This window comes from Salminus brasiliensis, chromosome 1 (assembly GCF_030463535.1).
Source record: "Salminus brasiliensis chromosome 1, fSalBra1.hap2, whole genome shotgun sequence".
NCBI lineage: Eukaryota > Metazoa > Chordata > Actinopteri > Characiformes > Bryconidae > Salminus > Salminus brasiliensis.
In genome coordinates this window covers 26,772,805-26,798,260 of record NC_132878.1, presented here as the reverse complement: position 1 = coordinate 26,798,260, position 25,456 = coordinate 26,772,805, and the positions used below count along the sequence as shown (strand labels likewise).

At 38.4% G+C, this 25,456-nt stretch overlaps 2 protein-coding genes across 3 annotated transcripts in view; both read right to left on the bottom strand.

Annotated features, from left to right (window-relative positions):
* Positions 1-10,170, bottom strand: part of prps1a (phosphoribosyl pyrophosphate synthetase 1A) — a 10,202-nt gene extending 32 nt beyond the window's left edge. The window contains exons 1-7 of one of the 2 annotated variants that reach the window (XM_072676602.1): positions 9,887-10,170; positions 8,839-9,028; positions 7,145-7,243; positions 6,794-6,918; positions 3,643-3,816; positions 3,254-3,413; positions 1-1,774 (exon numbers count right to left, since the gene is read on the bottom strand). The exon at positions 1-1,774 is cut by the window's left edge and continues 32 nt beyond it. In XM_072676602.1, coding sequence (XP_072532703.1) covers positions 1,682-1,774; positions 3,254-3,413; positions 3,643-3,816; positions 6,794-6,918; positions 7,145-7,243; positions 8,839-9,028; positions 9,887-10,008 — 963 coding nt within the window. In that variant the 5' untranslated portion in view covers positions 10,009-10,170 and the 3' untranslated portion in view covers positions 1-1,681. The remainder of the gene's footprint in view (positions 1,775-3,253; positions 3,414-3,642; positions 3,817-6,793; positions 6,919-7,144; positions 7,244-8,838; positions 9,029-9,886) is intronic. The other variant, XM_072676603.1, reaches the window with a different exon arrangement.
* Positions 10,171-15,389: 5,219 nt separating this feature from the next.
* LOC140552440 (uncharacterized) lies at positions 15,390-24,774 on the bottom strand. The gene is made up of 2 exons (XM_072676597.1): positions 24,553-24,774; positions 15,390-18,500 (listed from the first exon to the last, which is right to left on the bottom strand). The coding sequence occupies exon 2, from the start codon at positions 18,378-18,380 to the stop codon at positions 17,568-17,570; it is 813 nt and encodes a 270-aa protein (XP_072532698.1). The 5' UTR covers positions 18,381-18,500; positions 24,553-24,774; the 3' UTR covers positions 15,390-17,567.
* Between the last annotated feature and the right edge of the window lie 682 nt (positions 24,775-25,456).

Sequence of the window (25,456 nt, the reverse complement as noted above, 5' to 3'; positions counted from 1 at the left end):
ATTCAGGCACAAACACACTCCGAACTCTGATTGGTGGAGAGGAGAAATAACCAATAGATGCTCCGCCCACACTTACTTCAACACTTTTTTAAGGCAACAGACTTAGACCAATCAAATCATGACTGCCTTTCTGGCTTTCCAAAGGCCGAAACATTCCCAGCATCCATCACAGTCAAAAGGAAAAGTGTGCAAATGAATGGAAATGTACACACACACACACACACACACACACACACACACAAACAAATGCCACAGATTGACAAAAGAGGCCAGTTTACACCACTCATTAACTCTAGTTTGTGTATGTGTGTGTTTTTGAGAGAAAGAGTGAGAGAAAGAGAGATTAAGGAGCACTGAAGGACACTTCAGAACAGATCTGTCCTCTCGCAGCTTTAAAACCGCATGACTGAACACAAAACACAAACATTTGCATAAAACAAACACTTGACAACATCTGAATGAATTAATGTATTCATATAGAAAAATAGAACTAAAGCCTCCACTCTTCTTTCTACTTTACATTTTTAAGAACTCCCTGAATCTTCAGTAGCCACAAGGAAAGCTCATTAAAGCAATGTACCGCAAAAAAAAAAAACTTGGAAAAAGAGGAAAAAAATAATTTATCTGTGTGAGATAAATAAAGAAATCCAGCTGCCGCAGCACTCTTCAGACTAATGTGGCCAAATCATTACAATGCCACCAATTCATTGCACCAGAACTTTTTGGCTATACTTTAACAGACTCACGTGTAATGGTGCTGTACAAGCACTGTTTTTATATCTGCCTATAAAAAGAAACAATGACATTAAGCACAAGGTAACAGACTCATATCCAGCTAATGTGGATCAATCACCCAACATTAGGTCACACATGATGAGATTTTCAGCTTCCAACTTCAGAGAGACCAGGCTCCTCTCACAGATGTGTCCTTCCATAGCGCCTGTTGTGAGGTTGGACAGGCTTTACAGGACACTGGTAAAATCCTATTCAACCTGCTGAGAAACTGTAGCTCTGTTTTTGTCAAAATACATAAATTTAGAGTGTTAATTATTTTGAATTATACATATTTAGTATGCATATGAAATCATCACACATTTAGAGTGAAGTTTAACAAAGGTATATTCAAGCTAATGTTAGCATGGTGGCAGGTTCACTGTTCCGACCACCGTTACTGCAGTCCAGCTTAATAGTGTGCCATTTTAGTCTGGAAACCCAGTTTTATGAAGCATCTCATAAGTACATCTCAATTCTTTGGGTTGGGAATTTTTACCTGCGTTCTGTAGAGCTTGTTCAACCAAGCAACTGTTGCTATGAAAAAAATCGCATTGCTGTAAGCTGATGGGAAGGTCAATTCAGACATAACACTCTTAACAACCAACCCAACTAAGTCACTGAGTACCATCGGGTAACGCTCAGGTAAAGCTCAGCGATGCAGTAGCGGATCGAACCCTTGGTGAAGAGAATGTATAAAGATGATGGCAGCAAAGAGTTGTTGGTTACAGCAGGCGCAGAGCTGTAATTTTCTCTTAGGTTATTATACTCACTTTATGAGAACCATAAATGGCAACACGGGCGTGTGTGAGAATGTGTGTAGAGAATGTAGGTGTGTAATTGTATGAATGCATGTTTATGTGTACAAGTATATATATTTGGGGAGAGAGAGAGTGAGCGTGTTTATGTGTTATAAAGGGACATGGCTGAACAGGTACGACACTGACTCTCCATTGTGGGTTCGTCTGATTGCCTCTGCCAGGATCATGGAGATGTCAATCACCTGTTAAAGGGTGGAGCAAATAAAATTAAATAAATCCAAAAAGTGCACTTAAATACCTACAATAATAATAATAACAACAACAACAACACTAATAATAATAGGTCTGTCCTGCGGTACAAAAAATACTATATCTATAACCCTATGGAGTCTATGAATGCACCGGCGCAACAAATGGGATGACTGTCAATGTTTGTATTTGAGTTTGAGTTTCCGGAGCAGCCTTTCCCTCACTGCAGGACAACTACAGGACCAGGGTGATTGGGAGGGCCCAGAGCATTGTCAGGGACAGTACACACCCTCAACTTCATGCTCCTACCATAACCTATTATAATAGCCTTGATTTTAGAAGAAACAATGTGTCTCAATACTTCAGCCTATATAGTGTATCTCAAAATCCACCATGAACTACCTGGAGAGATACAAACTGACACATTTGGAATGGCCCTTTGTGGATAAACAAGCTGTTCATGCAAAATGTCTCAAGAACTAGAAGAACTGAAAGATCTTTCAGCTGCTGCAAACAGCATTTGCAAGCTGTGATTTCTGCCAACGGGGGTGTTTACAGATACAGGTGATGATGTTAATGTTTTATTCCTTTTTTTTCTGAAAGACATAAGAGTAAGAATAAGAGTAACTGTGTTTTAGGATTTGCTAAAATCATTGTGCTTTATGTTTAATTAGTTAAAGAGGCTGTTTTTGCTACTTTTCAATATTAAAAAGACAAGATTTGTTGTCTGGAATGTGTAAAACAGCTGTAAAGTTTCTAACCAGTATCTTGTGTGATTTTGTTCTGGCCTGGAATTTGCAACGCAAGGCCATCAGTCCTCTCTGTCCAGGTGCACTACATGGCCAGGGGTAAACCACAGACTCACTTTTATCTTTAACCTCAGGACAATCCCAGGTTGTTTGGTCTAGGAGATCAGTTACAGTAACCAAAACTAAGGTCCTCGCCATAGAGAGTGTTCAATAGCATGCATGGGAAACACGTTGCACACTGCAGTGCTTCTTAGTCCTGGTCCGGGGTTACCACTGGCCTGCATTTAGTAGTGTTTTCCCAGCCCAGTTCCCTTTGTTAATGACTTGTTGTTAATGACTTTATTGGCTAAAATGACACTGTACTACAATGGACTGATTCTTACTTTGCCCTTTTCTTACCCAAAATCAGTTCTGTAGTTACAAAAAATGCAACACTACTTGGCAACAATCCCTCTTTGATACAACTCAAGAGCCTGACAATGCACAGCACATTGCACTGCATTCCTATAAAACAATAATTCTGTAAATTACTTTCCCCCTCAGTATTTAAGTAAAATATCCATCATGCAGTTTTACCAAAAAAAGCTATACTTAAATATGAAATTAATTTATTTATTGATTAATAACTATCAGTGAGAATTGATAGTTTGATAATTGATATCAAATGACAAGTATATCATGATACGATTTTTAGCCATATTGCTCAGCTCTAGGATTCTATACCTGTATCTTGTTGCAGTGCTTGATCTTGTCCTCCTGTGGGATGGTATTAGTGACCACCACAGCCTCAAAGTTGGCGTTGTTTATACGAGAGATTGCAGGCCCAGAGAAGATGCCGTGGGTCAGAATAGCGTAGACTTTGGTAGCTCCAGCAGAAACCAACCTAATGAAACACATACACACAATATTATTCAAAACACACTCACTGACCACTGACTTTGTTTATTCTAATGTTATATATAGTTTTACACTAAACACACTCACTGATCACTGACTTTACGTTTATTAGGGTTTATTCTAATGTTATATACAGTTTTACTGGTAAAATATACTGACTGCTGAGATCGTTTAAATAATGTTTTTCGTGATTGCCTATGTGTGTGTGTTCTCACTTGTCTGCTGCGTGGCAGATAGTGCCACAAGTATCTGCCATGTCATCCACTAGGATGGCCACTCTGTCTTTCACATCGCCGACTAAAACCATGCGGTCAACTTCATTCGCCTTCTTCCTCTCCTTATGGATTAGAGCAAAGTCCACGTTCAGGCGATCTGCTATGGAAGTCACCCTACAAACACACACAGACACACAGAAACAGCTCAGAAATTGCTACTAGAAACCACCCATGCACACAAACATGCATATCTACTTCTTTCAATCTACACACATAATGCAGAAGGTTCAAACACACTCTATTTATATACACATACACACACACATACACACACACCAATATGCAATATGCCTCTTTAACAAAAAATTCATGGTTTAAAATTCATATTAGGGCATTAAAGCGTGTAGCATATTTCCAACAAAATATTCACACTTAGCCTGTTAGTCCAGTCAGAGAGTGAAGCTATGCTTATGCTGCAATTTTACTATATGTATAATTATAGGTTTTATTGTAATTACAACTATAATTATATAATCATAACTGTCCAATCAGGATTGTCGCCCTCCAATCTAAATAGACACAGTCAAGTGATGTTTCCATTGGATAGGCCTCTAGTAACCAGACTGAAGATGTTACATGTTATATTGACCAACAGCATTAAAATGAAGTGAAAGCGGAATCAAGCATTCCAATGTAGCAACTTTGTGAGAAAAACATGTACACTAGCTCTGCGTTTTAATACCAGGATCATCCTGCCCTCATCAACTTAGCCTCTCTATCTAAAGGATTGTTCCAATGCTTATTTACCAAGTGATATTGGTTATATGAGCTCTCAGAAAGGAGACGGATCGCACAAACCTAACCATTGACTTTGGCAAAAGAACTTGACCTAAAATCTTTGTGTTACAAACTTGAATAGATGCAGCTGTTAATAAACAATAACAGTACAGTACTTTAAAATGCTGAGGGCAATATTTCAAAACCATGAACATTCAATTTGTTAGCCTTTAGGTTGTATATTTGTCTAGTCTAGTTCTAGTTTTAGTTCGTCTAGTTGAATGAGTGTTTATCTACATATGGACACCTTATTATGTGACATCTACTTATTCATTCATGATGCTACACTCCTTTCATATATTGTGGCCATACTGCTGCTACCTTTTTTAATTTCTGTACTTTTCCTATTTATGTCTACCCTTTTTATATTTTATTATATTTTATTATTTTATTTATTTAATATTGCTCTTTGGGTGTAACTGGGACCTTGAGACAATTTCGTTCCAGCCCATGTTCCACATGTGATAAGTCTCCTGTATCCTGTAGTTTGCTAGTTAGCAAACAACTAAAAATAAAACACTATTTACATCAAAGCTTAAAGCCAGAAAGCAGTTATTGATAAGTTTTATATACATTATTGACAAACAGTCTGCATGGCTAGCTGATAAGCACACTGAAGCTAACCAAACAAAAGGCAAAATGTATGCAATAGGTTTGTTGAGGTTGTAGGAGGACATTAAACACACTAAAACTGGGGGATAGGTTTTCTCCTAGATAGGTACAGTGATATAAACTGAGGTGTGTGTTACAGTCTCTCATTAGGGTTAAATATTAATAACACTCTAAATGTAGGTATTGTGATATAAACTGAGGTGTGTGTTACAGTCTCTCATTAGGGTTGAATATTAATAACGCTCTAAATGAAGGTATTGTGATATAAACTGAGGTGTGTGTTACAGTCTCTCATTAGGGTTGAATATTAATAACACTCTAAATGTAGGTATTGTGATATAAACTGAGGTGTGAGTTACAGTCTCTTAGGGTTCTGTGAATGAAAGTACTACTACAAAAGCTACCAAAAGTACTGCATTTATGGGTGGAACCTGGTCAAGAAACCTGAGCTTATATGTTTGTTATTGGATAGTGTACTGAATATTAGCAATGTTTGCAGAACAGAATTAGACTGAAGAAAACAGCTTTTTAAGCAATACAATGTTAGCCAAGGCCCAAAAACTCAAACTCTCTTAAATCTCACAACTTCACACTGCAGCCCCTTACCCTCCACACCTACAGGGAACAAAATACATGTGTGTCCACTTCACTTCACTTAAAGTAATTGCTCAGTAAAATAAAATTTAACCAGTTGCCCCCTCCTCCCCACCCCCACAATGTAGGAAATCTTTAGTTTTGCACCGGAGCTATGAAGCTAATATTGCTAAAAAGTAATGAAAGCTTGGGAGTATTAATTCCATTGCTTGTTAGCCACATCAGCCTTGCAGCACCTAAATAGGAACTTTCTCCACAGGTGGGCAAAGACTTAGCTGGGCAGCTTTAAAGATTATGATCCTTTTTGCACTGTATGTAGCACAGTATGTTACGAAATGTTACTAACAATGTTACCAAAGCTGCAATTTGTTATTGCTGCTTTTATGAACAACAGATGTCTGTTAGTCTTCAAAACTCAGAAAATAAATGAGTTCCTGGACAAATAAAAGACACCATTTAGCACTCTTCCAAAGAGAAAGAGAGAGAGACAGACAGAGAGAGAGAAAGAAAAAAAAGCGTGAGACTAAGCGGGAAAGGACAGAGCGTACAGGAGAAAGTAAGAAGACAGTATAGTAAATACAGTAAGTCAAGAGAAAGTAAAAAACAGCGAATAACAGAAGTAATGAAGGAGTGTAAGAGAGACAGAGTCAAAGAGAAGGGTAAGAATGCTAAGGAGAGCATAAGGAGAGATGAAAGTAAAAATAAGAAAGAGTGAGAGAGAAGGAGGGAGCCAAAGAAAACGAGGGTAGGGAGTAAAAGAGAAAGTAGGAAAGAGAGAGAAAGAGAGAGAGAGAGAGAGAGAGAAAACGGGAATGAAAGAAAACAAAGGTAGAGAGTAAAAGAGAAAGTAGGAAAGAGAGAGAGAGAAAATGGGAATTTAAGAAAACAAAGGTAGAGAGTAAAAGAGAAAGTAGGAAAGAGAGAGAGAGAAAATGGGAATTTAAGAAAACAAAGGTAGAGAGTAAAACAGAAAGTAAGAGAGAGAGAGAGAGAGAGAGAGAGAGAGAGAGAGAGAGAGAGAGAGAGAATTAAAGAAAATATGAGTTGAGAGTAAAACAGAAAGTAAGAGAGAGAGAGAGAGAGAGAGAGAGAGAGAGAGACTGCACACCTCTTGGCTCCGCCTGCATCAGGAGAGACGATGGTGCAGTTTTTCCACTCATTAATGTTTTCTTTGATCCACTTCAGAACTGCAGGCTCAGCATACAGATTGTCCACAGGGATATCAAAAAATCCCTAACACACATACACACACACACACACACACACACACACATATCATATCAAACGTGTTTAAAACAGGTGTAACTGGTATAGAATGTGACTTGACCATTTCCTGTACTGTATTGTATGAATACACATTTCATGATGAACTGAATCCTTTCAAACTAAATGTACAAAAGTTACATCCCTTCCTCTATTGCCCTGGTGTTGCCCCATGTGTGTGTGTGTGTATGTGTACCTGTATTTGAGAGGCGTGTAGGTCCATGGTGATGATGTGATCGGCTCCAGCAACAGAAAGCATGTTGGCCACCAGTTTGGCAGAGATTGGAGCCCGGCTCTGCAGATATTAACACATATGCGTGCGCACATGCACACACATACACACACACACACTCATTACAACACATATTATAGATCAACATGAACCTATTAAAGGGCCCATATCCCCCACAAAATAATTCGCAAGATATGCACTTTAGCAATGTTTGTGTGTCTTTTTCAGACGTGAACAAGCCTAGCCTAACACTAAATGGCAGTGCCAGAGGTGAATCCCCACTGGAAATCCTTATTCAGTCTAGAATTAGACTTAATCTGGGTCTGAGTAACAGAGAGGGAAAAAGAGGGTTTCTGTGATATGGGCCCTTTAAGTGAAAAATGAGTAATACAGCTTATGTTATTTCATTATTTATTTAGCCATGCTTGTCAATCTGAGTGCATTCCTTTCAAAATGCAGGGAGAGAGGAATAAATAGAGAAGAGAGAGAGAGAGAGAGAGAGAGAGAGAGAGAGAGAGAGAGAGAGAGTGAGAGAGAGAGAGAGAAGACGCAGCAAGACAGAGACAGAGATAGAAATAAAACAGACTTACGACAATGCAGCCCAGATGGATCCAGCAACATTTAGGCTTTTAAAGAGTGTGTGTGTGTGTGTGTGTGTGTGTGTGTGTGTGTGTGTGTGTGTATATATATATATATATATATATATATATATATATATATATATATATATATATATACACACCATGACTTCCTAAAATATTTAGTCCCCTAAAAAAGGTCATCAGATTTGTCAGGATTGGAAAGGACACTTTGACAATTAAACATATTTGTCTAAAATGAATTAGAAAGTCATTCCAAAGGGGACCTCTTGCTCTGCTTGGAACCAACAATCACTTTAAAGGAGCTGCATAGTTCAGTGTCTGGGACTGGAGTGAAAGTGCACCAGTCAACGACATTAAGACCTTTGCACACAACTGACCTGTACGGGAGATTGGCAGAGCAATTACTGATGAAAGAACACCTCAATGCACAATGCAATTCTGCAAAAACTGACCTGGAAACTCTGCTTTTTGGCCAAAGTCTATGAATTATGTTGTGCAAACGTAACACTGCCTATTCCTCAACAAACACCATCCCAAAAGTGAAGTATGGTGGTGGCAGCATCATGTTGTGAGGATGCTTTTTTTTCTCAGGGGGTCAGGACAGATGGATAATTAAATAAACTGAAGAACAACCTGCTTTAATCTGCTAAAAACAAAAAGCCTGGGAGAAACTTCAGCCCCAAGCACAAGGCCAAACAACACAGGTTGGCTGAACAACAGAAAGAGTTCTACAATGGCCAAGTCCAGATCTCAACCTGTAGAACTGGTTGAAGGCTGTGGTCCACAATGACCAACCAACCTAAACTACCTGGAGCAGATCTGCAGGAAGAGTGAGTGAAAATTCCTGTCGAACAGTGGGCAAAGCTGGAAAACCCACCTCAACAGACTGAAAGCTGCTAATAAATACTGGCTCCAATAATCTGTGTCTCTTTTTTTTGTCCAGACAAATCTGATGACTTTTAAGGGCATTGAATATTTTTGCAATTGTGGGAGCACATGCCTTCAAGGTTTTTTTTTGTGTATGTTAGTAAAAAAAATGCAAGCATGTTCTCTCACCCCCACCTTATCCTTCTTGTCTTGTCTGGCGTAGGGAAAGCAGGGGATGACCGCGGTCACTCGTGAAGCTGACGCGATCTTACACGCATTGATCATAATCAATAATTCCATCAGGTTATCGTTTATCTCACCACAGCCACTCTGAACGATGTAAACGTCCTCTCCACGCACACTCTCGCCAATCTCCACGCTGCACACACACACAAACACAAAAAACACAAAATGCTTATGAACACGCACTGATCATTGATTACTGATCCCCATTATTCATTCTAATCGAAACTGATTAGTTCTTGGTATGTGGGCCATTGATTTCTGATGGCTGCATTGTAAACAAAACTATAAAGTCTGCTAGATGTTCTACATTGCAGTGACTCAAATGTCAACTACAAACACACACCACAACCACCACCAGCCACTGCCAACATTAAGATATTTTAAGCAGCTGGATGCACTCACACAACACACTCACACACACACGCACTTTATATTTGCCACTTTCACATGCTGCGTTTCTTCAGTGCAGATGTGGCTTCAGTTTAAACACTACTCAGATCATTATTGGAAGCTAACTGAAAAAATACCCAATGTCTGCAAGCCATAAATTAACAGAATAACTCTAACATTAGTTAATATGTCATTGCAGCAGTGGCTCATCATTTTTTTTCTGATAATTCCTTCCTGTGAACGATATTACACGGCTGCGAGATAAGCAGGCAGCATAAAACGCCCGCAGGAAAACAGGGCTTGACAGTCAGTGATAGTGTTTCAACTCCTCTTGAATGGAAAGCAGCCAAACAGCCCAAACATGGTGTTTTTAAAAACAGCATTAGCGTGTTTAGCACACCGGGCCGCTGGGAAATGTAGTCCGCCGACTCTGCGTTTCCACAGAGCGGGACGGCGGTCTGCACCACCGAAAACTACAAGTTCATAACGAAAACACTAGCGTGGTGTGGCGCCGTTGACCATGTGGTAAATGAAATGACCGTGTCGTTTTCTGCTCTAAAAACGCGCTACGCCAGAAGCTAGCGACTGTAACTGAGCTCACCATGTTTCTTGATTGCTGAACTTCTTGGTGACAACTTTGCCCAGTTCTTGTCCCAGCCGATCGGCAATCTTCTGCGATAAGTCTGGATGCGAGCTGCCGCTGAAAATCTTGATGTTAGGCATTCTCGGCTGTTCCAGGGCGTCTATCTTGGCTGAGATGAGCTGCAGGATTTATGACAATCGCAGTTAAATTACACAGCTAAAGTGTAGCAGCTGCAAGCACAGCGCTGCGTGTAAACACGGAGAGCCCTGTCCGTCTGTCAACCCAGCTCGTGCTCCGTCTCCTTGGCAGCAGTTCCACAGCAACCCGCCAGTTGTCGCCAGATCTCGCGAGAAAACGAACGACGTCATTCCGCACTGTGCTCTATGTTGTCCGATCTGCTAATATCATATATTATATTATTTTATAATATATGAACTATTGGCAATTTTATTGTCACTGATACAAAGCGGCTACTTTAAGTTGCACCCATTGCTGGCACAGAAAGCACACACAGCTTGTTTAGTCCATGTAGAGAAGTATCGCCAGTAGAATAGGACTCACTGCCACATTCTCACATTTCGCTGTATCCGTGCACCTTCACCTTTTTATAGAGTTTTACAGTAAACACACTCACTGACCACTGACTTTATGTTTATTAGGGTTTATTCTAATGTTATATAGAGTTTTACAGTAAACACACTCACTGACCACTGACTTTATGTTTATTAGGGTTTATTCTAATGTTATATAGAGTTTTACAGTAAACACACTCACTGACCACTGACTTTATGTTTATTAGGGTTTATTCTAATGTTATATAGAGTTTTACACTAAACACACTCACTGACCACTGACTTTATGTTTATTAGGGTTTATTCTAATGTTATATAGAGTTTTACAGTAAACACACTCACTGACCACTGACTTTATGTTTATTAGGGTTTATTCTAATGTTATATAGAGTTTTACACTAAACACACTCACTGACCACTGACTTTATGTTTATTAGGGTTTATTCTAATGTTATATAGAGCTTTACAGTAAACACACTCACTGACCACTGATTTTATGTTTATTAGAGTTTATTCTAATGTTATATAGAGTTTTACAGTAAACACACTCACTGACCACTGACTTTATGTTTATTAGGGTTTATTCTAATGTTATATAGAGTTTTACGCTAAACACACTCACTGACCACTGACTTTATGTTTATTAGGGTTTATTCTAATGTTATATAGAGTTTTACACTAAACACACTCACTGACCACTGATTTTATGTTTATTAGAGTTTATTCTAATGTTATATAGAGTTTTACACTAAACACACTCACTGACCACTGACTTTATGTTTATTAGGGTTTATTCTAATGTTATATAGAGTTTTACACTAAACACACTCACTGACCACTGACTTTATGTTTATTAGGGTTTATTCTAATGTTATATAGAGTTTTACACTAAACACACTCACTGACCACTGACTTTATGTTTATTAGGGTTTATTCTAATGTTATATAGAGTTTTACAGTAAACACACTCACTGACCACTGACTTTATGTTTATTATGGTTTATTCTAATGTTATATAGAGTTTTACACTAAACACACTCACTGACCACTGACTTTATGTTTATTAGGGTTTATTCTAATGTTATATAGAGTTTTACACTAAACACACTCACTGACCACTGACTTTATGTTTATTAGAGTTTATTCTAATGTTATATAGAGTTTTACACTAAACACACTCACTGACCACTGACTTTATGTTTATTAGGGTTTATTCTAATGTTATATAGAGTTTTACACTAAACACACTCACTGACCACTGACTTTATGTTTATTAGGGTTTATTCTAATGTTATATAGAGTTTTACACTAAACACACTCACTGACCACTGACTTTATGTTTATTAGAGTTTATTCTAATGTTATATAGAGTTTTACACTAAACACACTCACTGACCACTGACTTTATGTTTATTAGGGTTTATTCTAATGTTATATAGAGTTTTACACTAAACACACTCACTGACCACTGACTTTATGTTTATTAGGGTTTATTCTAATGTTATATAGAGTTTTACACTAAACACACTCACTGACCACTGACTTTATGTTTATTAGAGTTTATTCTAATGTTATATAGAGTTTTACACTAAACACACTCACTGACCACTGACTTTATGTTTATTAGGGTTTATTCTAATGTTATATAGAGTTTTACACTAAACACACTCACTGACCACTGACTTTATGTTTATTAGAGTTTATTCTAATGTTATATAGAGTTTTACACTAAACACACTCACTGACCACTGACTTTATGTTTATTAGGGTTTATTCTAATGTTATATAGAGTTTTACACTAAACACACTCACTGACCACTGACTTTATGTTTATTAGGGTTTATTCTAATGTTATATAGAGTTTTACACTAAACACACTCACTGACCACTGACTTTATGTTTATTATGGTTTATTCTAATGTTATATAGAGTTTTACACTAAACACACTCACTGACCACTGACTTTATGTTTATTAGGGTTTATTCTAATGTTATATAGAGTTTTACACTAAACACACTCACTGACCACTGACTTTATGTTTATTAGAGTTTATTCTAATGTTATATAGAGTTTTACACTAAACACACTCACTGACCACTGACTTTATGTTTATTAGGGTTTATTCTAATGTTATATAGAGTTTTACACTAAACACACTCACTGACCACTGACTTTATGTTTATTAGGGTTTATACTAATGTTATATAGAGTTTTACACTAAACACACTCACTGACCACTGACTTTATGTTTATTAGGGTTTATTCTAATGTTATATAGAGTTTTACAGTAAACACACTCACTGACCACTGACTTTATGTTTATTAGGGTTTATTCTAATGTTATATAGAGTTTTACAGTAAACACACTCACTGACCACTGACTTTATGTTTATTAGGGTTTATTCTAATGTTATATAGAGTTTTACAGTAAACACACTCACTGACCACTGACTTTATGTTTATTAGGGTTTATTCTAATGTTATATAGAGTTTTCCCTTTTATTCTAAAAACATTACATCTGCATAAAATTACAATGTGAGTCACCAATCCTTACAGAATTTTCACGTTTTCAGAATTGCTTAGCTGATGCTTCTCCAAGTGAAGCACACCTGGAGTAGAGTGATACCTAGTGAGAAAAGGATTTCATAAACACATCCAATCCTGTACTCGTTTCCTAGGCGAGGTGCATAAGAAAAAAACACTGTACAAAAATATAAACCTGTGTCCTGTTGAATGTAGTTTATTTCCCATTGAAAATGTCTGTATTTTGGATTGAAGTACTAATACATGTAATAGATGTCCCTAAAGGGAAAACTGGATGCCATATGCTGTAATACAATTCAGGCTTTTGCTTTTCGGTCCTGCATAAGCCCTGCTGAAAATTCCAGCTGGTAGATGGTTTCAGATGGTCTTAACTGGTCTTTGATGGTAATTGGAAAGCTGGCCATCCTCTTGTGCAGTATAGTTTTTGACCATATGTTCATTTCATTTGAGACTTGCTGGTCTATCAGCAACTTGGTAAGAAAGGTGCTAATAAACTTTTTGTTTATCTGTTTTTCTGTCACCAAAAGACTATTTCAAGTATATTTTGCCTTACTGTAACAAAACAAAGAGCAGAAAATGACTTTGGGCTAAAGTGTCCATGTGTGAAATAACTAAAATGCTCTAAATGGCATTGCCCCTTCTGAGTGCCCTCAATTCTGTTATACTAGCACTGCTTAGGCCAGGTGTGTCCAGTTTTATCTGCAAAGGTTTTGTGTAGTTTTTGCAGATTTCCATGTCAGCAGAGTAGGAGCCCACCTGATAAACTATCTGAAGACTAAAACCATCTGATGGAATAAGTGGAACCAGGTGTGCTACTGCCTGTTTGGAATAGAAACTGCAGTCAAACCGCCCATTTGGTGATAAGACTGGACACTCCTGGCTTAAGTACTCTGTGGAATTGAATACAGGTATTGTGCAGATCAGTGGTTCTTCAACTGGTCTTTGGTCTTTGGTCTTTGGAATCCCCAAACGGTCAGGTTTTTACTCAAAATCCACTCTCAGTTCCCAAGGATAGAGAAAATGTGGACTGTCTGGGGGTACCTGAGGACCACTTTATGAACAACCAGTGTAGATACTACAAACTCTATCACTGAAGTTAAACGTGCACATGACTGGTTTTATGAAAAGAATGCCACCTTCCACGTTCCTAAAACTCCACAATGTCGACAAATGGCCAAATCTTAGCAATACAAGTTGCACTTCATGTTGAATAGAGTCAGTGATGTTGTGGTTTCTGTGCAGGCTGGTATGCTGTGCCTTTTTAGGGACTCCCAGGCTAACATGTACCTTCAACCACAAAATGTGAGCAAAAATTTAAAGAGAAGAGTAGGTATCACCCTAAAACTGTTGCCTCCAGTCTCAAGCCTGAAACACTTCACACAAGGATGCAAATGCCAGCACCCAGCCAATGGTCTGTGGACACAAAAAGTTATTTTTATAAAGTAAACTAAAGTTTAATTACACTTTATTTAGTAAGTGTATTAAAATCAATGTACTAGTAGGATACTTATAAGTGTACTATGCCAGATCTACATGGCCCACGTTTTAGCTTCTAAAAGTACACTTTTTAGGTATAAGAGCAGTAACCTTTAATTACACAACTGGGCAGTGCAAGTCATGTATTTTTCATTATAAGTACCATTATAGGCCAAATATACTTAAACTGTTCTGTTTACTTGTCAGTATGAGACAAACATACTCAAATAATTATTGTGGTTAGTATATCTCTGATATAAACATAAAAATGAAACTGAAGGCATAGTCTTTTCATTTTAGTTTAAAATCATCAAATTCACAATTTTGGGGCATTAATAAAACCCAAGATATTTATCTTATTTTGTAATGAAGTATTTCTAACATGAATGTATAACCTGGAGACAAAAGGTCCTCTTATTGCAGGGTCACCCTAAAACTAACACCGAGTGTATAGGTGTAAGAGCATGTATGTGAACATATGTTTTCATGTGAATGCTTGGGTTTTAAGAACTTTGCAAATGATGTCGAAGTGTAGATCTATACAAATGGGTATACAAACCTATACAAATAACCACAAAGAAGATGCTGTCAAGCTAATCAAACTAATGACTGTACATAAAACATTAAAGAATCTTTCTTTTGACCAGAGAGCACCTACTGTTGTAAAACACGGATGTTTAAATAGAATGGCAAAGCCAAAGAGTGTAAAAAAAAGAAATGAAGCTTGATAGCAAAACATTATATATATATGACTTAACTGGCCTTCAGGGTGCAAGAACAAAGATACTGATGACAACAAAAAAACACACTTAAGCCTATGATGCCAAAATATTCTTGTTATATTTAGTCAAAGAATGAAACCAGTAGAAACGCCTTTATGGTGACTAAGATGGTTATTAGTTAAAAAAATGCATTACAATAAAGAAATACTTTATAAAAGGGTGATGTGTTTATTGACATGTCAATCAGTTAGTCTGGGAGCTCTGTCCCTCCACCATGCCATGATGTCCAGCTATGATGATTAATATGTGGTCCATATCAGTTCCATGACAATTCCTTACAATACATTTATAGATGTAAAATCATAAAGACAAACATGCAGTCATTTAAATTGAATCACACAGTCACACACCAGAGGAAGTGACTTAATATTTCTGCACTGTGCACATGGTCACTGTGGACTCTTTTTGCAAAATATCTTTTACATAAATTAGAAATTAGAAAAGTGCTACTCAGTGTACACACAGTACCACACAGAATTATTGGCTGCTTTGATAAAGGTGAAGAAAAGAGGCTATCAAATCTGTATTTGCTGTTTCTAGTTAAGATGTTTTGTATTTTTGTCCATCCTGGATTATAGTGACACACTATTAAATCTTCAGATTTTCTGTATCATTCGACTTGACGATTCATTACTGGAGAGCCCGACAAAACCAATCACTGTTTACTTTATGAAAACTCTGGCTATGCTCAGTGCTACTATAGAAAACATAAGAAACACCCTCTTTGAAATCTATGATTTTATGTATCAGGACATAATAAAAAAAAAAAAAACTGTCATTATTTATTTAACAAAAACTAGACCAAAATGCAGAAGCAGTGTGTGAAAAAGTAAGGCTATGTTTAGACTGCCAGCCCAAATATATCTAGATATCTAGCATATCTAGATTGTATCCAGATTGATTTTTTGATAGTCTGGACAGCCAAAATCCATGTGAAATCCAATGTTTGCAAATCAGAAATGGCTGAAAAAGAAAATAATCAAGATGTTGCAGTGGCCTAACTTTTTTATTATGCAAAAGGTGGTTTTACAAGTTCTACCAGAAGACTCTGAAGACATTAGCAAATCCTCAATTTAATCTCGACAATTAATGAGATGGGAACTTCTGAAAGCAGCAAAAAAGCCTGTAAATAGAGATGTTTTAACACAGGTTTTATCACAGGAGGCTTGTGATTGCTCTGGTGTCCTGGTAGTACTGTCGCTAGAGCTTTCATTTAGTGATTCATGGGGTTTTTACATTTTGGCTTTAACATCTTTTAACATCCCCTCACCTACTTAGACATCTAAGTTACACAAGTGTCTCCTGGCTGTGCAAGGGGAGGAGAGAAGAATGAGGCACATCATTTTCAATTAATTTAGCTAATCAGCTAGCTACTTAAACTGCAGTGTGCAATCTCTATTTTTTGTGTTGCTTTTAGCAACAACCTTTAGCTTGCTAACTAGAAAGCTAGCTCAGTAAAGTAATGAAGCTGTAAGACGTGTCATTACGAACATGGTTTTAAAATATTACGCATTTTAAAGTAGTTTTCTGTCATATCAACAGCTTTGTCCGTTCAGGTTTGAGAAGGGACTCTGATGAAGTATGCAGGACAACACATAACCATATTTGCAGGATATATTATATTTCAATATTTTTTTGTAATATTACTGGTCTCAGTCCACATGTTTATTTCACTTTCAGTGATGGTTCAGTATCTCTCAGCTGTCAGGAAATGCATGTGTAAAGCATGTCCTTCAGTGACGGCTCCAAGCGCAAATTACACTTCTTGACTGTAGGGGGAGCACATGAGCAAGAAATACTAGTTCTCACATAATGCTGCTTTAATTTGACTTGGTTTGTTTTGATCTGAAAGGATTTATACTCGTTCTCTCATAACCCAGTTCTCCAATTCCCTGTTCCTTGTATTTGCTCAGCTACATGGTAATTTATTGCTACTTGCTACTTTCAAGTTTAAATAAAGATTTATTGATTAATTTAAATCCTTGTACATCTTTCCATAACCTTTTTTCTTCATTTTTACCAAATATACCAATAATTTTGTCCCTTTTATTAGTATTATTATTATTTTATTTTATTTTATTTTATTTATATATTTTTTATTTACATACCCATTGATGTGAGATTTCCACTGGGATCTGGCCTGAAACAAAGTACCGGTAAACCAGTGTACCATCCCAGGGGCCTATAAGCATAGACCCAGAAACAGGCCTCATCTCCCGTTTCACTTTTAGCACTTGTGATTAGCAATTGCTAATCGTATTTGCAAAAACACACACTTTCATCCTGTTTAAGAGCACTGATACCATCCACACCCCCCCAGGTCCTAACAGAGCTTCTCTTCTGGGTGGACACGCCGGTGTCGCTGGAGACTACTTTTATGAGTAAAACTCTTCCCACACTGGGAGCAAGCATGGAGCTTCTCTCGAGCGTGAGTTCGGTGGTGTTGCTGAAGCGCACTCTCCTGAGTGAAACTCTTCCCACACTGTGCACAGGCATACGGCTTCTCTTTCGCGTGAAGGCGCTGGTGATTCTTGAGAGTACCTCTAGCAATAAAACTCTTTCCACACTGGGAGCACTGATATGGTTTCTCTCCCGTGTGGAGGCGCTGGTGCAGGTGGAGATTACTGAGACGAGTGAAACTCTTGCCGCACTGCGAGCAGTAATATGGTTTCTCTCCAGTGTGAATGCGCTGATGCGTCACCAGAGTGCTTCGCTCAGTGAAGCTTTTCCCGCACTCAGAGCAGGTGCACAGCTTCTGTCCCGTGTGAATGCGCAGGTGTTTCCGGAAGTTACTTCGATCGCTGAAGCTCTTGCCGCACTGTAAGCAGTCATACGGCCTCTCTCCCGTGTGAATGCGCTGGTGTCGTTTCAGGTGATTCTGCTGCGTAAAACTCTTCCCACACTGCAAACAGACATAGGGCCTTTCTCCTGTGTGGATGCGCTGGTGTTCCAGGAGATTACACAAGTGGGTAAAGTTCTTGCCACACTGCGGACAGTAATACGGTTTCTCGCCGGTGTGGATGCGCTGGTGCAGCTCGAGGTGACACTGATGATTAAAAGTCTTTCCGCACTCCGAGCAGTGGAGAGGCTTCTCCTTTCCCATCTTGTCCTGCGACCGTAGGCTGCCAGAGGACATTGGCTCCCTTTGCTGGCCTAAGTTCCTACAGCCTTAAGAACACATACTTCTAGTGATGATCTCGACCGGAAAGTAGACGTACAGGGCATGGGAAGACTTGAAACAGAAGGCCCTTCATGTCTGGAGAAGTGAGACAAGAAAGGACAGGAAAAAAATTAGAAACATCAACAAATTTCAGATCCCAGCACCAGTTTATCAATCCAAAGTCCAATTTACCTCCACTGTAAAGCACCACAGTTTTGAGTCTGAATAGAATAGTTACATTATAATTAGAAATAATGATAAATAACATGTCAAAAGCACTGTACAACAAACTACTTTAAAAAAATGCCTTTAAAAGCAAACTAATAGCAGACTTTTTGCAACGGCCAAGTCTATGTTGACCAGAGAAACACCAGAGATTCTATTTGGATATGCAGAGCAGATCTGGTCACAAGCTCCCAGGAAGCTGTCAGAGTGTTATCCTATGTTTTCTCTAATGTTTGTACAGCTGTTTTAGTGAGTTATTACACTGAGCACTCTCACAGCTCTCGCTACACATTCAAACTGTGATCCCAGGCTTTATTTGATGTTTGTACAGCTGTTTTTGTAGGTTATCTGTTGCTGAGCACTTTCCCAGTTCATGATAAAGGTCACAAAGGCTTTCAAGCTCAATCTGCTCTCTAGAAGGAAGGAGATGGGGGGGGGGTGGAGGATCATGGACCTCCAATAATTTGTTAGTGGTTGCACATTGAACAAATTGTAGCACCCACTTGAGATACCATAGCAACCAACTTGCATCACCAAGCTTTTATTGACTCTTAGAAAAAGTGTGGTTTCTTAATACAATATCGCTATACTGTCATAAACCTTTAAAACATATATAGTTGGATAAATAAATACAAATTTAAAAAGCACATACAGGCCCGGTCTCAATTCTCACCCTAAGCCCTAAGACCCTGCTTAAGGTGTACATGTACTGTTAAGGTGTTCATGAAGCTGCTGAAAGGCAGGTAACAAGGCATATGTGCTTAAAGTGTCTGAGAGTTTAGAGCAGAATTGGGACACACTTTGCATCCCTTCACCTGTATACGTTTTGGGCCAATGAAACTCTAAATATCATGTCCTCTGTCTCTAAGACACAAGTACATACATACAGATCAGACTGAGAATACCTTTCTGATGGTACTTCTTAGTACCTACTACTAAGTAAAGCCAACTACTTAGTAAAGCCAAAACACCAGAAAATAAGTTATTGCTATCTAGGCTGTGAATGGGCTCATCTTATTGCCTAAAGGATCATAGAGCAACCAGAGAGGAGTAGAACATCACGATCATAAATGTCTTTAGTTTTGTAGTTTGATGATAATAGCAAACAGGCTTTCCAATAATAACTTATCATAAAAAAGTGATTATCTATGCCAAGTTAAACAGTGCTTATTCAATTTTCAGATAATGATCTTTCTCCATTTATTTGGTCTGATGCAGACTTATGAAAAGGGTTTATCAAGTGCTCATAGTAGGCACTCATGAGCACCCTTGTTGGACAAAATGTAAAGAAACAGGAGACCTTACAGCTTTGCATATCTGAAGTGGGCATGCACGAACAAGGGGTGCGAGTGTGCAAGCACAAGTAATGGGGCAGGCCCTACTGACATAACTCTAACCATTAATACATCCAATATACTTCTTATTTATAAGCTCCTCATTGGTTAATAAAGACAAATTTGAGCTGTGTAGGAAAGCAGGCATATGGGTAACAAGAACAGGCATTAAACATCTTTATGACATCAAATATGAAAGGCATTCAACATCTACATTAATGCATGTGCACCATTAAAGGTGCTACTATCCAAACTGCAGTTCAGTCCAAATGTCCATAGTTTCTAGTTGGGATGGGGCAACCCAATTTATTTGCACTGTTGGTTTTAGTCTATCAATCATTCTACTAAACAACAGTTATATGCATATTACTTAGCGTGGTGCAAATTACAAAGCAATTGCAAAAGTAAAAAGACAACCATGGGTCTAGGCTGACCAGCTCACCACACAACAGCAGAGATTTTTTTTAGATATGCAGAGCAGCTCTGGTTTTACAAGCTCTCACTGTGATCCCATGCTTTATATGATGTTTGAACAGCTGCTTTGGCGTGGTATTGGTCTAAGCGCCTTTACAGATTTCATGTCATGCCCAAACAGTGTCTGAACGTGCCAGAAACAGTGCTTCTCACAGCAGGAGCATACAAAACACATATGATTTGATTCTGTGAGCATCCTACACTATGCTAGGTTGTTTTCCTACTCAAAAGCTGGGTTGAGGCTTTTGGATCCTTATTCTGAGTTTGTGTAGGCCAGCAACCCAACAATACCTTTTTAAATTGCTTAACACAACTAATAGAACAAGTGTTTTCTTCAAATTCAACACACAATGACCCGTTTCATGACGAAAGTCTCTGAATTATTTAACCCCCTAAACAGATCCTTTATAAGAACATATGCAAATCAAGAGCTCCATTGGTTGCATCCGGTGTGGTCACATCACATAGGGGTCTGCTGACTGAGATGTTTGACTGCATGTTAAAAATATGGCTCTTTGTTCTCAAGTTCTTCACTTGAGTCGTCCAAAGATAAGATAAGATAAGATAAGATAGTCCTTTATTAGTCCCGCAGTGGGGAAATTCACAAAAAAGTTCAGAGGAGAGATCATTGCCTTGTACGAACAAGGAAAAGGATACAAGAAGACGCAAAAGCACTAAATGATCCTAGAGATCCAGCTGGAAGCAGAGTTTCAAGTTCAAAGTTCAAAGTTAAAGGAACACTGGCTACACTACCTGGAGGCGGCAGAAAGAGGAAGCTATCCCGGGCTGCCACTAGATTCCTGAGCAGGCAGGTGGTCAAAAACCCTTGAGTGACTGCAAAGGCCTGCAGCAATATTTGGTGTCAGCAGACACTGGGGTTTCAGTTTGCACAGTAAAAACACATACTAAATGCTCTAGGTCCCCATGCCCATACATCTCTACTGACCCACAAGCACAAGAAAGGTCAGCTCCAAAGCCACAGAAGTGTTGGGATTCTGCTCTATGGAGCTATGAAACAAAACTGGAACTTTGTGGGCAATAAGCCTTAAATAATTAATGAGCAGTACTTATGTTAGACTTTGGTGGTTCATTTTATGAAGAAAAGGAAAATAAAAAATGTAATAATCCAGTGCTGGGTCAAAATAGTGATATACACTGTGTGCAGAATTATTAGGCAAATGAGTATTTTAATCACATCATCCTTTTTATACATGTTGTCTTACTCCAAGCTCTATAGGCTTGAAAGCCAACTACCAATCAAATAAATCAGGTGATGTGCATCTCTGTAATGAGAAGGGGTGTGGTCTAATGACATCAACACCCTATATAAGGTGTGCTTAATTATTAGGCAACTTCATTTCCTTTGGCAAAATGGGTCAGAAGAGAGATTTGACGGACTCTGAAAAGTCAGAAATTGTGAGATGTCTTGCAGAGGGATGCAGCAGTCTTGAAATTGCCAAACTTTTGAAGCGTGATCATCGAACAATCAAGCGGTTCATGGCAAATAGCCAACAGGGTCGCAAGAAACGTGTTGAAAAAAAAAGGGCGCAAAATAACTGCCCATGAATTGAGGAAAATCAAGCGTAAGCTGCCAAGATGCCATTTGTCACTAGTTTTGCCATATTTCAGAGCTGCAACGTTACTGGAGTATCAAAAAGCACAAGGTGTGCGATACTCAGGGACATGGCCAAGGAAGGCTGAAAAACGACCACCTTTGAACAAGAAACATAAGATAAAACTTCGACTGGGCCAAGAAATATCTTAAGACTGATTTTTCTAAGGTTTTATGTACTGATGAAATGCGAGTGACTCTTGATGGGCCAGATGGATGGGCCTGAGGCTGGATCAGTAAAGGGCACCTGATCTGAACCCCATAGAGAACCTGTTGGCCGCTCATAAAATGCGAGATCTACAAGGAGGGAAAACAGTACACCTCTCTGAACAGTGTCTGGGAGGCTGTGGTGTCTGCTGCACGCAATGTTGATCATAAACAGATCAAGCAACTGACAGAATCTATGGATGGAAGGTTTTTGAGTGTCATCGTAAAGAAAGGTGGCTATATTGGTCACTGATTTGTTTTTGGTTTTGTTTTTGAATGTCAGAAATGTTTATTTCTACATTTTGTGTTGTTATATTGGTTTACCTGGTGACAATAAACAACTGAGATGGGTATATATTTGTTTTTTATTAAGTTGCCTAATAATTCTGCACAGTAATAGTTACCTGCACAAACAGATATCTTCCCAAGATAGCCAAATCTAAAAAAAAAAAAAACACTCCAACTTCCAAAAATATTAAGCTGTGGTATTTATCTTTTGGGTTGATTGAGAACATAGTTGTTGTTCAATAATAAAAAGAATCCTCTCAAATACAACTTGCCTAATAATTCTGCACACACTGTATTTGGGTAACTAATGGCCCAGAAACGCTTGGTCAGTTTAATTCTGCATGTGTGCTGTTCTGTTTTACAGTTTTCAGCGCTTGGTTGCTTTTAATCCAGTATTAATTTGTAGACACACAGATTAGGCCTCTTGTATGGAAGAGCAGACACAAATAAGTCTGTATGACCACACAGACTTCCTGGCGTTGATGCAGAAAGAGTTTAGGTGACAAAATACCTGGGTACAATGCTGAAAATAGATAATGAGATAATGAGATAATGCAGATGGCTCCTAACTATATACAACTCGTTTTGGAGCATTATAAAGCTACTAAAATATTGTTTTCACAAATTAAGTTGTATAAAAATGTAATTATCATAACCACTATTGGTGAAACAGGTTCAAGTAGGCCATTGCAGGTTGTTCGACTAATGAAACATGTACCTGTGTTTACCAATGCAAACCGTACATATGTTTCAGACACTCACATTGGTGGCAAAATGATATGTGAGCCACAATTCCACAGCCAATTGTCAAAGGTTTACTTTTTTAAATGATTCCTAGGCATCCGGAAGTTGTTCTGGAAATATCTGTACAGTGTTAAGGTTCATCAAAACCTTAAAATTATTATTTTTTCTGTTAACACAGTCCAGCATTTTCTTACCGAATTTATACTCAAATACTGATCAACAAAAAAAATCTTTTTTAGACTTTTTAGACTCTTACTGCACTGTTAAACATCAACATCCTGATTAGGTATGCCACATTTACCCTGATTTGCCTTCCAGAGAACTACAATTCACATGATTTGATTTATGTACATGAAATGATTTATGTACAAATTCACACGAATACAAGCCATATCAGAAACAGTCCTGCTGTTAGCCACACAGATTCGGGTAATTCAGAAAAATGTGGCTACAAATCAGTTGTGTTCTGTCTGCCAAAAGGCCCAATACTTAAAGCCACTTATTGGCACTCCACACATGTTTGTTTGGGTTGTACTCAGTCCTCCATAGTTATGGTCCATGGCATTTATTGCTTAGCCAAAATTTCCTCCACTTCAAAATGCAAACCTAAACCTAGACCCTCTAATATCCACTTTCAACAGTAAAAATGAGTTAAATCAATACGAAAAAAAAAAAAATGTGTGTTTTTTTTAGATGATTAGCTTGGTGTATTTGTCTAAGGATAGAGAAAATGACGCTATCAACACTGAATGATCACTGATAGCTTATTGTCACATAATTAGAGTTGAATTATCAATGAAAGCTAATTTTATCAGCTACTGAATTTGGTCCATCTGAAGTCTTAAATAGTGTGAGCATTATTATTTTAATGGCTAGAGATAAGGTAAAAAGCAAAGCTCAAGACAGAGAACCAATAACTCTTCTTAGACTTATTAGACCATTTTCTTTGTTACATTAGCTGCATTATAAAATATAGAGCTTACTGCACTAATGTGGAGACGGATGTGCATTTGAGAATGGCAGCGGTGTGATGTTAATACAGCTTTATTTAGTAAAGCATTTATTTCGGGCTTTCAGACATGTAAAATGCCTCGTTCTCGTTCTCATCGACTCTTATATGAAGCATCGGATGCTGCGGATTTAGCTAGTACATGGCAGCCGCTGTTTTTAACGGAATGACTCTCCTGAACTATAGGACGGCAAACCTCCATAATCTTAAGGTGCTCCTGATGAAATGTGATCAAACGAGAACCTTTAGACCTACCGTAACAGCTGAATCCCAGCGAAGAGCATCGTTCACGCCATGAAACCAAAACTACAGAAACTTCTTTAACTCTAAAGCAAGAGTTAAGCCTAAAGCCTAAAGCTAAAAGCCAACACGGCTGTCCTCAGCAGGTGCCAGATGTTAGATGACCACAGACGGCTCAGCTGACGGCTCGGTTCTAGTCTGCCCTCCATGACGGACAGTGTTTATTTACATGGTCCCTTAAACCCCGCCCCTACTGAACCTCCGTACGCGCTCCAATCATGTCCGTGCAGGAGAGAGAGACAGAGCTGAACAGTCGTTCCGACCGAAGTGAACGGGGCTGAACTGATCTACCCAGCATATTTACACGATACTGCACAATACGATAGTAAGTCGTAATGATGTGATAGTAAATCGTGACTATGGGATAAAATGGCAGTGGTGGGTCCGTGGTTAGAGCACGTGGGTGTTGTTGGGTGTGAGTTCAATACCTGGGCCTGGCAAGCTGCCACTGTTGGACCCTTGAGCAAAGCCCTTCACCCTCTCTGCTCCCCGGGTGCCTCAGCAATGAGTGCCCACCACCGGGCATGTGTGCTCACTGTCACTGTGTTTCATTATTAGTGTGTATGTGGGCAAGTGTGTAGTGGGTAGTTTTAACGAAGGGTCAACACTGTAAATATTAAGTCTTTGCCTAAACTGGATGTATTTGTTGATAAAAAAAAAAAAAAAAGTTACCTATGAAATTGTACTTGAGTATACCATATAAACATTTGACTAGATTATCTAAAAATAAATAAATAAATAAAAAGTCAACAAAATTTGTCAATCTCAAAACTTTTGGCCATGACTGTAGTGTATTGAGAATCTTTCCCACACAGTCTATTAAATCAACACACCTACTGCCTAAACTGAGCAAATAGAC

What these genes read in the sequence shown, in the direction of transcription:
- LOC140552440 (XM_072676597.1), bottom strand. Translation starts at nt 18,380, where the DNA reads ATGTCCTCTGGCAGCCTACGGTCGCAGGACAAGATGGGAAAGGAGAAG.